The 14,563-nt window shown below is 37.3% G+C and overlaps 2 protein-coding genes across 2 annotated transcripts; both read left to right on the top strand.

Annotated features, from left to right (window-relative positions):
- The first annotated feature begins 4,615 nt into the window (after positions 1 to 4,615).
- LOC137724858 (uncharacterized) lies at positions 4,616 to 5,571 on the top strand. The gene has a single exon (XM_068463521.2). It carries the CDS (start codon positions 4,747 to 4,749, stop codon positions 5,569 to 5,571), a length of 825 nt encoding a protein of 274 aa, XP_068319622.1. The 5' UTR covers positions 4,616 to 4,746.
- Positions 5,572 to 11,690: 6,119 nt separating this feature from the next.
- LOC137724857 (uncharacterized) lies at positions 11,691 to 12,590 on the top strand. The gene has a single exon (XM_068463520.2). It carries the CDS (start codon positions 11,706 to 11,708, stop codon positions 12,540 to 12,542), a length of 837 nt encoding a protein of 278 aa, XP_068319621.1. The 5' UTR covers positions 11,691 to 11,705; the 3' UTR covers positions 12,543 to 12,590.
- The last annotated feature ends 1,973 nt before the right edge of the window (positions 12,591 to 14,563 follow it).

The raw sequence follows: 14,563 nt of genomic DNA, 5'->3' as shown, positions 1-14,563 counted from the left end.
CAAGTCTGACATTTCATACTTTCCCATCATTTTTGCCTTAAACTCATCCATTAATGCACTAGAACTCCCTGTGTATATAATGTCATCAATATACAAAGAAACAATGAGAATTCCTGCCTCAAATGCTTTGATGTAGAGGGTTGCCTCACTTGGACTTCTATGAAAACCAGAATAGAAAAAATAAGAGTCAATCTCTTTGTACCAGTCCCTTGGTGCCTGTTTCAACCTATACAAGGCCTTCTTCAGCTTTTAAACCCTATCCTCATTGCCTTCAATTACAAAACCAAGTGGCTGGTCTACATATACTTCTTCATTTAGAACCCTATTCAAGAATGCAGATTTCACATCAAGTTAGAACAACCTCCATCCTTTATGTGCAGCAAGCCCAATTAGAGTTCTAATAGTGTCAAGCCTTGCCACAGGAGCAAATGTCTCATTGAAATTGACTTTAGGCTTCTAAGAGTATCTCTTAGCAACCAACCTTGCCTTATTCTTCGGTATAGACCCATTTAGGTTTCATTTTGTCTTGTAGATCCACTTAACACCAACTACTGGTTTATCAAATGGTCTGTCCACAAGTTCCCAAGTGCAGTTCTTCTCTATCATAGCAATTTTTGCCTTCATTGCCTTCTTCCATGACTCATCTTTTGCTGCCTCCTCAAAGTTCTCAGGCTTAACTATGCACAAATTGCATTTGGCATACACTTTTGTCAAGCTTTTGAACTTCAATGGAGTGTGATCATAGTCTTGGGGACCTGTGTTATTCTGCATTGGAACCAACCTTGAGCCATTTTCAATTAACTCACAGGTTTCAGATGCTGGTATCAGAGATTCATCATTTACATTACATCTATCACTTGAACTTCCTTCTTCCCTTTGTTCACATATTTACATTTCAAGCATTGGTATATTGATGGTATTTTTAGATTGAGATTTCCAATTCCAGCTGGCATTTTCATCAACTATCACATCCCTTGACACAATTATCTTCTTTGAAACAAGGTCATAAAGTCTATAACCTTTCTCACATGTGCCATACCCCAAGAAAATGCATTTAGTACTGGTTTCATCTAGCTTCTGCCTAAGATGATTTGGAATATGTGCATAACATATAGAACCAAAGATCTTCAAGTGTTTGATTCTTGGCTTCCACCCACTATATGCCTTAAATGGGGTATTCTTATCAAGAGCCTTAGTGGGACATTTGTTCAATATGTACACGGCTGTGTTGACATCTTTTGCCCAAAAATCAAATTGAACACCCTTCTCAACCATCATACATTTTGCCATTTCCACTATGGTTATATTCTTCCTCTCAGCCACATCATTTTGTTGTGGTGTGTAGGCCACTGTTAACTGTCTTTGCATGCCTATTTCTTCACAAAACTCTCTGAATTCAGCAGATGTATACTCATCTCCTCTATCACTTCTCAACTTCTTCAACTAGTAACCACTTTGTAATTCAACTGTGGCCTTAAATTTCTTGAAAATACCAAACACCTCATACTTGTTTCTCAAGAAATAGATCTAACACATTCGAGTGTAGTCATCTATAAAGGTAAGGAAATACCTATTTCCAGCCTTAGTAGTAGTTTGCATAGGCCCACAGATATCTGAGTGAATGAGTTCTAGAGGGAGAGAAGCCATCCATGATGCTTCCTTTAGAAATGCATCTCTGCAATGCTTCCCAATATCACATCCTTCACATATCTCATCTGCCATTTTGAGTTCAAGCAATCCCAACACCATATCTTGTTTTTTGAGTTGCCTTAGACTGCTTATATTCAAATGTCCTAGCCTTCTATGCCAAATTGCAGAACACTGACACACTAGCTTTTAGAGTAATCTGCATCTCAAGTTAAAGTTTCAAGGGGAAACTCCTGTTTCCTTTGATTGGTATTTTGGCTACCAAATTAGACATAGAGCTAGCATCATATATTTCAGCAGTTGTTCCACCAAACACTAGAAAGTAACCATTTTCCATCATCTGTCCTACATTGAGTAAGTTTTCTTTTAAACTTGGAACTAACATCACTTCCTTAATATACCTTTTCCCCATTTTGGTTTCAACTACCAAATTTCCCTTGCCTATGACCTCAATAAGCTGGCCAGTGCCCATTTCAACCTTAGCAATCAATGTCAACCAACAGATCCTCCATTCCAATCATGTGGTTGCTACACCCACTGTCTACATACAATGTATCTTCACATTTCTTCACTTTGGCATTATTGCAAACATAAAACATTGTAGGTGTAACATTGACTTGATTAACAAAGTTTACATGTTGGTTAACCCTCTATTTTTTGCCACGACAATCCTTTGCCAGATGCCCCAACTTATTGCAATTGTGACACCTAGACTTATCTTTGAACCAACATTCACCAAAATGTAACTTATCACAGTGTATACAAGGATTCTTAGCTCCCTCAGAGGTACCTACAGCTTTTCTAGCTTGATTTGCAGGTCTATTATCCCTTTTCTTCCATTTTGACTTCCAATTCTTATGTGGCTTGAACCCTTGATTCCCATTATACTTATTTTGCTTTGGAGCAATACTAAAACTAGCAAATGTTTTTTCAGTTTGATTTTCAGCATGCCTATCAATCCTTTGTTCATACCCCTTTAGGATAACTACTACATCTTGAACATCAACAGTCGCTAGATCCTTAGTATTTTCAATCACAGAAGCAATACTATCATATGATCTAGGTAAGCTTATTAGCAACTTTTGGATAATTCTTTGATTACCAATATCCTTTCCATAACTTCTCATTTGACATTAAATAGCCTAACTAGATAGGTAGAGAAAGCTTTATTTTCACCCACTCTAGTATATTCCAAATCTCGGCGTAAGCCTTGGAGTTTCACAGCTCTTACCTGTCTATCTCCCACAAATTCTTGCTTCAAGACATTCCAAGCAGCATTAGCAGTTTCTTGGATGGCGATTCTTCGGAAGATCTAATCGGAAACCGCCCTTTGGATGATTCCGAGTGCCTTTGCATCTTTGACAATGCTTTCCCTCAACAGCTTGCTCTCATCTTCTGTGAGTTCTTCCTCCTTCTTCGCCGGAGTAACGAAGCCTTTCTTGACGATATCCCAGAGTTCGTGAGACCTGAATATGGTCTTCATCCGAATCTACCAGAAATCGAAGTTGTCTCCATTGAACACTGGTGCTCGAAGATCAGCACCACTTGATCCAACCATATGAGACTTAATCCAAGGTCACTGAGATTTCTTCTCTGGGTTTCCTTCAGCAACGAAGCTCGATGGTCAGTTTGAGTTCTTCATTGCAAGTTTCACAGATTCACGCCCAGTTGCAGATGATGAAACCTGGCTCCGAGGCCATGTTAGATTATAGGTTTTATGTTGTGATTCAATGGAGTTTGTGTGAATTTCTAGAAGAAAGGAAAATTGAAAGGTGCAGAGAGCATTCATAGTGATGAGTGTAAAGCTGATTTCATTCCCTTCCTTGATTCTCTCTACAAAGCAATCAGGATATGACCATTCCTATCTGAAGGAATAATCTCACTCTCTCTTACAACAGAAAGAATGATCACAACCATTCATTTCATCTATCATGTGAGATAGTTACATGTGGCACTCAACATCACTTACTCTAACTTAATCTAGAGCATCCATTTGGAATGTAATCCAAGGGCTTTGATTAAAACAAGTAAAATGAATAAATTTATTTCAGCTAAAACACTTAATACTAACACATACAAGATCTAGAAGAGTTACTAGAACACATTTCAATGCGTTTGATCAAAATTAGAGTTTCCGTTCTCAACATCCTCAACCACAAGATTAGAAAATTTGATTAGTACGGGATGATTCATCCAAATTTCTATTGGTTCATACTTGTATATTAATGAGATATACATGTATAATATACTTTCTCAGATACTCAATTGAAACTTCTTTTTCCACGATTTACTTGAAATGAAGTAATTTTCACAAATCAATTTAATCTTGAACTGCTTTTGTAATCTCGTAAAATTTACTGAAGCCTTGCATTTTATTTCACTGACTCAAAGAGTTGTAAGAAAACTCTAACCACTAGACAAGTTTTCAGAACCAAAACGAATTAAAATTAACAAATCCGTGGGCGTAATTGATTAATGGCACACACATGGAAGACTCGGATAACTGTGCTGGTAATTCGTTCTGTTTAGGGAACAGTCCAATTCATCAAGTCTGCTACATGCCATTTCTCTACAGTGTGCAAAACAATGCATGGTCATAAATTAATGGATATTGCAGATCTTGCCTGCTCCTTCTGCAACAACCATGAAAATAAAACGAATAAACTAATTAATCACATACATCGATCAGAAAAATAGAGTTTGTTGCGACTAGACAGATGGCTACGATGCATGGTTTTTGCCTCTCCACGTATCTGTAGACACCATTACGAAGCTAATCGTGCAATGGCACATATTTAATTTATAGTTTTCTGTTCAATAAATGATTTGATATGAAAAATGAATCAGTGATCGTGAGTTGGTATGCTAGTCCGGGAAGAGACATTTCTTAGACATTGCCTAGGGAACATACAGATCCAAATCGAAATTATGTTACGACTCACTGCTGATTGAAGTTAATGAGCTTTCATGTCCCCTTCCCTTAACGAACACTATATATTAAGCAGATGCAGACAGAAAGGAACTCATCAATCTCAATTGTACATTAACCAAAACTTTCAAGGTCTTCTGTTCTATCTCCTCTCAAATCATAAAGAAGAAATGGCTTTCCACACTCGCTCTAACAGCTTCCCCTCAAGGCCACACCCGATCGTTCAAGAAGTCGATCAACACTTGTGCAGATTGAGGTCTTCTGAGGCCACCTCCACTTTATCATCATCTATCAGCGACAAGCTAAGTGGCCTCCAAGACTTGCATTATTGTGTAGAGAATTTGCTTCAGTTGCCCCTCTCTCAACAGGCCTTGTCCCAAGAGCAGAATGACAAATATGCTAATGAGCTATTAGATGGCTCTATCAGACTCTTGGAGGTTTGTGGCACTGCCAAGTATTCCCTGTCGCAAACCAAGGAATGCATACAGGATCTTCAGTCGATCATAAGAAGGCGGGGAGGTGAATCTGCACTCACAAGTGAGGTCAGGAAATACATGGCCTCTAGGAAGATGGTGAAGAAGGCAATCCAAAAGGCTATGGTAAATCTGAAGGGAATGAAAAATAGATCAGCTTTCTCTTCCCTCAACAACGACAATAAAACAGTTGCCATGATTAGCAAGTTGAGAGACGTTGAAGCAGTCACTGTCGCAGTCTTTGAATCACTTTTATCCTTCATTTCTGGGCCAAAGTTACAGCCAAGTAGCTGGTCATTGGTCTCAAAGATGATGCAGCCGAAAAGAGTGGCTTGTAACGTAGAAACAGAAGCCAATGAATTTTCACTAGTTGATGCTGCACTGCACAAAAGTGCCGATAAAGCGCAGAATCAACTTGAGAAGCTAGAGTCGTGTATTCAAGGGCAGGAAGAAGGACTAGAGTGCCTATTTAGGCAACTCATCAAAACAAAAGTCTCCCTCCTCAACATCCTAAATCACTAGATGTTTAGTTCTTTCGATTTTGTACATGAAAAACATACTTGTATACAACTTCTCTCAGAATATACACAATGATATACTTTCGTGTAAATTTCTACTGCTCTTTATTTTATACTTCAATAGTATTTTTTTCCAAAGCTCACAAAGTTCTACCATTAATCTTATAAATGTTCCAATATCATCATATCAAGAGGCCAAATCGAAATCAATCCAGAAAATAACTTTACTATTGCACAATGACAAGATGAAAAAATGAATTAACTATTGGATATATGTCAACAATCTGTGATAAAAAATTATATATGCTAATAAATAATAAATGCGAATAGAAAAATTAACAGAGTATGAAAAAAACAAAAATATAAAACAGACAACTTGAAGATCGAGGCTTGCGTACCGCAATGTCCTTGAAACAGAAATTTCATCCCTACTCAGTGCTTGTAGTTATATGGACGTCTTCTTAACCAGGATTCAACGATCAAGTTAGAATTCCAGCACTAGAAAACTTAACTTCTGGCGAATTTCTATGTGGTTCTCTCAGTAAGAAGGTTTAGGAATGTAGAAGAAGAATTTGATATTTTCTGTGTTCTAAATGCCATGCAGATGAATGTATTGGAAGTCATCTTTCACAGAGTGGTGCTTTGCTCTGCGTTCTTTCATCTCAACAGACTTCATTTGAAAAGATAAGTTTGTTGATAAAAAAATTAATTAATTAATTAAAGAATTTAATTTTCAACACCCAAGAACCTCTCTTATGATAATTAATTATATATATTAAATTAATATATATATATATATATATATTAATTATTAATTTAATTATCAATTAATTAGTACACTCTAAAGCCCAACCTCAAGGATGAGCCCAATTTTATTCTCCGAGGCATATCACTCAAATTACTTTCTATAAGGGACAAGGCCTTATAAAATGAGGAAACCTTTTGGGAATGTCCAATGTGAGACAATGAAATTTCTACTCAAAATTTTCAACATTAACTGACTTTTCCAAAGGCTTATAGGAAATTTGACAAGAATTATAAAATTTTTATGAATGCAGTCACATGGGATTTGTGAAAAATTGAAAATCATATAACTTCAAGGCTGTCAAAATTCCAATTGTCTCAAGGAAGATGATCAGTAGTAAAAAAGTTAATCATATCAAACATACGTACGCTGATCCTGTTAGAGGAAAAAACGAAGACTATAAAAAGTGCAAAGCATGCATCATCATTAGGTCAGAACCCTTTTTGTATATAAAATGATGATAAGTTCATATTTCTTTAGACAGACAAATGTATAAAACTTATGTACAACATATGGCTGACTGTATCGGAGAACAATTAGATAAGCATAAAACGGCAGCAAGGCTCAAGTTGTATTGGAAATTCGGATGTCCAATGCAGTGGAAATTTCAATGTTGAAGCGAAAAATTATGTTCCAAATCTGAAATTTCCAAAAATGTTTATGGAAATTAGAATGTATAGATATATCTATGGATTCAAAAAGTTTTGAACTTCCAATCCGGTTTTATCTAAAATTTGCGTAGCTTGAAAAACTTGGTCTTAGAGGGGAAAAATATTGGATCGGTTTATTCATCCCGAAGTCTTTTAACGTTTGAAAGATCATTCCATTAAGTTACTTCATCCACACTGTTTATCATCCGTCTTGCCCAATTAAGAAAGATGGACAGAATTTAACATAAGAAAAAGCATGGACAAATCAACGGAGTAGAACAGATATATTTTGTGCCAAAGGAATATAGTACTTTTGGATTTGATGGGAAATTATATACACAATTATCTCTTTCATATACAAGTATGATTAATCTCTACAAAATTGGATTTCTATCATACTGCATGATGATTTTCATGCCTAATTGTTGAATATGTTCAGAAGAGAGACTCAGGCTTTGATTAAGCGCCTAAATAGTCCCTCAATTCCTTTTTCAGTATCGAATATTTGCCTCCAGTTCTTGGAGCAAATTTTGAAACTTGTCGACTTGCACGGTGTAACCAGATTTGCTTGACTTCGAACTATTAAGGGATTGCAAAGCAGCATCCACCTTCTCAAGATCATTCGTATCCCACCTCATCCTCACAAGCTACTCTTTTTAGGCTACACCAGCTTGGAAACTAATGGCCAAGGGGTTGGATTTGATTTTGAACCAGCTACAAAGGACAAGAAGGATTCAAACATGGTGAAGGTGACTGCGTCTAGCCCTTTCAACAAGCTGACAGCAGCTGGAGTCTCATGGTTCTTGTCTTGACTTTCCTTGACCCTTAAGGCCCTGCTAATTGCCTTCTTGACATCCTTCCTAGAGCTAAGGTATTTTCTAACCTCACTCATGAAGCTCCTGCCATCTTCCCATCTTCTGCGCATAAATGACTGAAGTTTCTGCGGCATCCTTGATGATTCCACACACATCCAGGAGCCTCAAGAATCCATCTAGTAATTCATTGATCCATTTGTCTCCGCACTTTTCGGCCAAGGCTTGTTGAGTTAGTGGCAAAAGAAGAAAACTTTCAACACAATCGTATAAATCTTGAAGTCAACTGAGTTTGTGGTATATGGACGATGGTGCTGAAGCTTTTAATCTGCATGCATATCTGCTTATCAAATTCTGTAACAAAAGGTTATGATGTTGAAGGCAATCTGTTGAGCAAGCATGGAAGACTGCCATTTTCTTTTAATGAAAAAGAGGAATTTTACTTTGAAGTTTTATGCTTAACTGGTGCTTTCAGTTTGTACTTTCCTTCCCCTTGGCATCTGTTTATATATTTACATGGTTAGGGTGACAAGAACAACTCATCCTCTCACAGCTGAATGAGCAGAAACATGATTCGATCGGGATCCATAAACTATATATTTTACTTGTAATACCAGATTAGTATCTTCAGTTTGGCAGCAAACCATGTGATGCGTCGCACAACTATCCCTAAAATATGTAGCTCAGGAGTGGTGCTGTATCATCATCTATGTATAAAATGAAGTCAATAGTTCTATCCAGCATTGCAGCTCTGCCTGCCTGCCTCCCTGACTACGAGTTCTGTGTATCACTCTTCGCAGAAACTATTCTGCATTAATTAATTATGTGAGTTATCTCCTTCAAAATCAATCACCACCTTCCGTTTCCTACCAACAGGGATTTTATGTCGTTTTATACGTATTTTCATGGTTTTTTGTTTCTTTTTACTCTTAATGAAATGATTTTCATTTTCTACATATCTTACAACGCATTCCAGAGAACAAGCTTGCATAAATTAAGATCTGTCATCCATACAACTTGATTTGAGGTCTGGTAGGTGCTTTGTCATCCATTTTAACGACAATGAGGAAGAAGATATGGAAGATAAGGTTGGCATTCAGATCCATCATCCAAATTTCATTATACAAAGAAAACAGTAGGTGAGAAACTATGATGACTGCAATTTGTTGTATCACACACAAAGTCAATGCAACTCGTGCACTGTGTATTTTATGGATCTTTTTACAATACAAAAATTGGGTGGTGAGTAGGAGAGTTGGGAGGTAGGGGGAACACGGCATGGACATTATTGAGGTAGCATGCATGTTCCAGTCCTCTTGATCAAATACCTTTCATTTGATAAATAATGAGGAAGAGATACTTCTTGTCTCCTACTATCCACATGATATTTGAATAGTCAGTCATCATCCTCTTATATATATTAAGCAGGTGTCGCGTAGGAAGGTCAATCACTGGACTAGTACATTCAACGGCAAAACCTTTTTTTCTTTTGATAAAAATATGGTTGCGAAAAAATCCAATTGCCATGCTCGCTCTAACATCTTTCGCTCAACAAAACATCTTCTCGTCTCTTAATATATTTTGTGAGCAGTTGTGCAGATTGAGGTCTTCCGAAGGCTGCCTTCAATATCAACATCGATCAGCCTAAAACTAAATGGATTTAAGGATTTGTATGAATGTGTAGATGAGCTGCTTCTTTTCCCACTCACTCAACAAGCCTTAGACTGTGGATAGAACGAGAAATATTGTATCAATCATGTTAGATCCCACATCGCCCAGGGGAGAGGATACCCACCTCCATATAGCACGAGGCATTTTGGAAGCCTCACTGGCTTCGGATTTCATCGAAACTCCGAAGTTAAGCGAGTTCAAGCGAGAGCATTCTCAGGATGGGTGATCCATGAAGTTAAGCGAGTTCAAGCGAGAGCATTCTCAGGATGGGTGATCCATTGGGAAGTTCTCGTGTGAGTTCCTAGAAACAAAACCGTGAGGGCGTGGTCGAGGCTAAGGCGGAGTCGAGACCCGGTCGGGATTTGACAAATGAGCTACCGAATGGATCTCTTAGGCTTTGGATGTAAGTAGCATAGCTAAGGCCCGGGATGTGACAAATGAGCTACCGAATGGATCTCTTAGGCTTTGGATGTAAGTAGCATAGCTAAGGATACCTTGCTCGAAATCAAATAATGCACAATAGAAACTGTATCGATCATCCAAAGAAGACGGGGAGGCAAAACTGAGCTTGCAAGTGAGGTTAAGAAATCTTTGAGCAGCAGGATGTTGATGAAAAAGGTGCTTCGCCAGGGCCTAGAAAATCTGAATGGTTAGTATGTTGAAAGAAGCGGAAGCAGTTACTCGGGCTGTGCTCAAACCCATGTTCTCTTTTATCTTTGGTCCGAAGACGCAATCTAAGCCGAGTGGACGGTCTCTAGTCTCCAGCTTGATGCACATTGCACTATACAAGGGTAGTAGCATGCAAAAGAAGAAGAGACAGATGCATATGAATTTGCAAGTGTGGATGCAGCATTGCACTCGTTGGCCACAAGACCAAAGAATCTGATGACATTATCCAGAATGTATAAAACCCACTACAAAATTTGGAGTCCTGCATACAAGATCTCGAAGATTTACTTGAATACGTATGAAGCTTGTGATCAATCCAGGGTTTTTCTTCTTGCATCCTCTAACACTAGATGAGAAAATTCAATTAGTACTGAATGATTACTCCAAAACTCTTGTGCAGGAATGAGACATACAAGAACTATATATACTTTCACAATACTCAATTAATACTTGAATTACTTGAATTACTATCAATTGAAGTATTCTCTGGTAAAACACTTTGAGGACTGCAAAAAAAAATCAAAACAACTTAGTTGGATTCAAATCTAGTCCATCTCTAAATCAACAAGGGAAATTATAAATAATAGATTAAAATTAACAAATTATCAGTAAAATTAATTAATAAATGGCACTCACATGGAAGACTCAGATAATTGTGCTGGTTTTCGTCCGGTTTAGAGAGCAGTCCAATATATCAAGTCTCCCACATACAATTTTTCTACAATATGTAAAAGAAATGTATGGTCATAAATTAATGGATATTGCAGATCTTGCCTGCTTCTTTGGCAACAACTATGGAAATAAGATGAATAAACTAATCACCATTGATCAGCATAACATAATTTGTAGCAGATGAGAAGGATGTGTCAATGCTAATCGTGCAATGTCAAACATTTTATTTGTACATTGTTGTCCAATTTGTTGATAGGAATTGAATGATTGTTCAATTATAAAAGCTTGCTCTAAGATATAATTCACAAAATAAATCGGCTCATGAGTTGGTATGCTGGTGTCGAAGAGACATAGTTTAGACATTTCCTAGGGAAAATATAGATCCAAATCGAAATTATGTTACATCTCAATGGTGATTGAAGAAGGACCTGCAAAATAAGATGAATAATTAAGTAATCACACATGTTGATCAGCATCTTTGAGATGATTTGTGTTTGCCTCTCAATGCCACTCGTTCTATCACTCGCTTAATTTATGATCAATGTCTAACATGTTAATTATGATTGAATGATTGTTATTATAATAGAGTCCTTTGAGATTTTATATGCAAAATAAATTAGCTCATGAAGTGGTATGTTGGTGTAGGAAGAGACATAGCATAAACATTGCCTAGGGAACACATAGATCAAAATCGAAATCATGTTACCTTTGGCTGGTGTTGAAGTGGATGAGATCCCATGTCTCCTCCCTCAACCAACACTATATTAAGCATATGCATACGGAAAGAAACTCATCAATCTCAATCATACATTAACTACAAAGTCTTCTCTTCTATTTTCTCTCAAATCACAAAGAAGCAATGGCTTTCCACACTCGCTCTAACAGCTTCCCCTCAAGGCCACACCCGATCGTTCAAGAAGTTGACGAACACTTGTCTAGATTGAGGTCTTCCAAGGCCACCTCAACATCTTCCTTATCGATCAACCATAACCTAAGTAGCCTTGGAGACTTGTATGGTTGTGTTGATAGGTTGCTTAAGTTTCCCCTCACACAACAATCCTTGGCCCAGGAGCAGAATGAGAAATGGACTAATGAGCTATTAGATGGCTCTCTCAGACTCTTGGACGTTTGCAGCACTGCTAAGGATGCCGTCTTGCAAACAAAGGCATACATACAGGATCTTCAATCGATCATAAGACGAACTCGAGGAGGTGAATCTGGAGCTCTCACAAGAGAGGTTAACAAATACTTGAGCTCAAGAAAGATGGTTAAAAAGGCAATCCAAAAGGCCATGAAGAATTTCAAGGGAATCGAAAGCAAATCCACATTCTTTTCTCTTAGCAACAATGCCGAGACTGCCGCCATTATTAGCAGGTTGAGAGAGGTTGAAGCAATCACTCTCGCAGTGTTTGAATCACTTCTGTCCTTCATCTCTGGGCCAAAGTCAAAGCCAGGCAGCTGGTCATTGGTATCCAAGATGGTTTCCACCAAAAAGGTCATATGTGAGGAAGAAACCGAGGCAAATGAATTTGCACAAGTCGATGCTGCACTACATAAGACAAGCAAATCCGAGAACGCGCAGAACCAGCTTGAGAAGTTGGAGTTATGCATTCAAGATCAGGAAGAAGGACTTGAGAGCCTATTTAGGCAATTGATCAAAACAAGAGTCTCCCTCCTCAACGTCCTAAATCACTAGATGTTTATGTTTTTAGGTTTTGTACATCAAAAACATATACTTGTATAAATCTTAAGGCCTCAAATCAATTACGCAAAATTAATGATATACTCAATTTCAACAACTCTTGTTCTTTGATTTAAAGATTTCATTTTTAGAACGATCATAAACTCTTGCTAGTACTTAAACACTAAAATATATTCAACAATTTTTCTTCTCTATATATATGCCTATTATCATCATGTTCGTGGGCTCCAATCTAAAATTCAAAAGAACAGCAACGTATCCTTCTTCCGTAATTACAAGGTGAAATTGAATGAACTGTAATTTTCCAAGGTCAAACCTACGAGGTAAATTTCACAACAGCGGAGAAAAATTGAATTAACTGTTATTTTCCAAAGTCAAACCTACGAGGTAAATTTCACAGCAGCATTTGAAATTATAATTGTGGTCAGTGGATCACATGGGATTGGTTTAAACAGATCAATTGTATGAATTTCAAGGCTGTCAAGATTCCAGTTGTCTTCACGACAGGGAATGATTAATCAACAAATCAATGCCATTCAAGGAGGATTCAATTCTCACACGGTTTAGGCAGTAAAATATGCTGACCGTCTTGCTGTTAGAGGGACAAATAAAGACTAAAAAAAGGTATTCAAGTCTATGATATGGCGTTCCTAGCTTCTTGCAATAAGATCATTCAGGAACCCAGAAAATTCATTAATGCACATGGGATGGACACAAGTTAAAGAATATGAACCTTCTTTCCTTGTAGCTGATCGGGGAAAGATGTAGCAGCATGTAAAGATCTACTGCATGCCCTTAATGATGCATATACCCAAATATTAAAGGTGAAAAACACATGAATAAACCGGGTCCTTCACAAGCACAACCTGCTTCTACCTCATCCCATGTGATGTCGGCAGAAGATGATCTTGTTGATGAATGGATTCATTTTGTTAAAGATAGTGATGAGAAAGTGATCAACAATATTCATTTTGTTGAAGATAGCGACAAGAAAGTGATGGAAGATGGTTAACCAAAAAAAAAAAGTGATGGAAGATGAGGTGGACTCTTATATGTTGGATCATTTGGTACAAAATACAAAATAGGAGTGGACAAAGTATTTTAACATTCTCTTATGGTGGAAGATGAATGATACCCAATATCCTATCTTGGACACCATTGCAAAAGACATTCTTGCAATTCAAGTCTCGATCGGCATCGAAGAGTGCTTTTAGTACTGCGGGTCGAGTGACTTCGGATTTTAGGAGCTCTTTAACTCTTAAATTAGTGGAGGCCTTTATATGCATGCAAAATTGGTTGAAGGACGACATCATTATTACTTTGGAGGATGATGCACCGTGACCATATTGAGTTCTACGAAAGTATTGAATCGGGCAAATAAATCATTTCAATTTTCAAGGAAAATAACTGTCTTAATTCTTTGTTTTCTTTCTTCAATCTGTTTGTTACCTTTGTAGGTTTTTTTTTTAAATTTATAAATACTTATGTAATTCATATTGTTTATGTTTTTGTATTGTGTAGAGTTGACCAATTCGAATTCAAGTATCGGTTCTCTTAATCTTAATCCACAACCACAACAACAAGCTCCAAAGTAATCTCAAGCTTCTAGTTCACAAGGACTGAGGCTTCTCATCCATCAATTTCACTTCACAAGGTCCAAGATGTTCCCAAGTATCACCTTCTCGAGCCTGTTCATAAGCTTAAAAGCCTCCTAAACCTTTGAAGATTAAGTGTCCCTAAGAAAAGGGAACAAGTTGAACGATGCAAAGAAGTGACTTGAAAGTTGGAACACCAAATTTTTTTTGTTGAATTGCATGAACAATTTATTTTTTCGGGTTGTACTAATGTCATAAGGCATTTTTACGTTGAACTTTATTTCAATTTTAGTTTTAGTATGGTGAACTTAACTTTTTCAATTGGGTTGTAATAAGGTAATATGCTATAAGGCATTTTGATGTTGAACTGTTACAACCCGTACATTAACCGTCGAACTGTCTCCTTGCACTCTCTTCCCT

This window comes from Pyrus communis, chromosome 5 (assembly GCF_041283825.1).
Source record: "Pyrus communis isolate YQ-2024b chromosome 5, ASM4128382v1, whole genome shotgun sequence".
Classification (NCBI taxonomy): domain Eukaryota; kingdom Viridiplantae; phylum Streptophyta; class Magnoliopsida; order Rosales; family Rosaceae; genus Pyrus; species Pyrus communis.
The sequence above is the reverse complement of the archived record's forward strand: the minus strand, read 5'-3'. Positions and strand labels throughout refer to the sequence as shown.

Bases quoted from the DNA above. Each gene is read 5' to 3' on its own strand.
- LOC137724857 (XM_068463520.2), top strand. From the start codon at position 11,706: ATGGCTTTCCACACTCGCTCTAACAGCTTCCCCTCAAGGCCACACCCG.
- LOC137724858 (XM_068463521.2), top strand. From the start codon at position 4,747: ATGGCTTTCCACACTCGCTCTAACAGCTTCCCCTCAAGGCCACACCCG.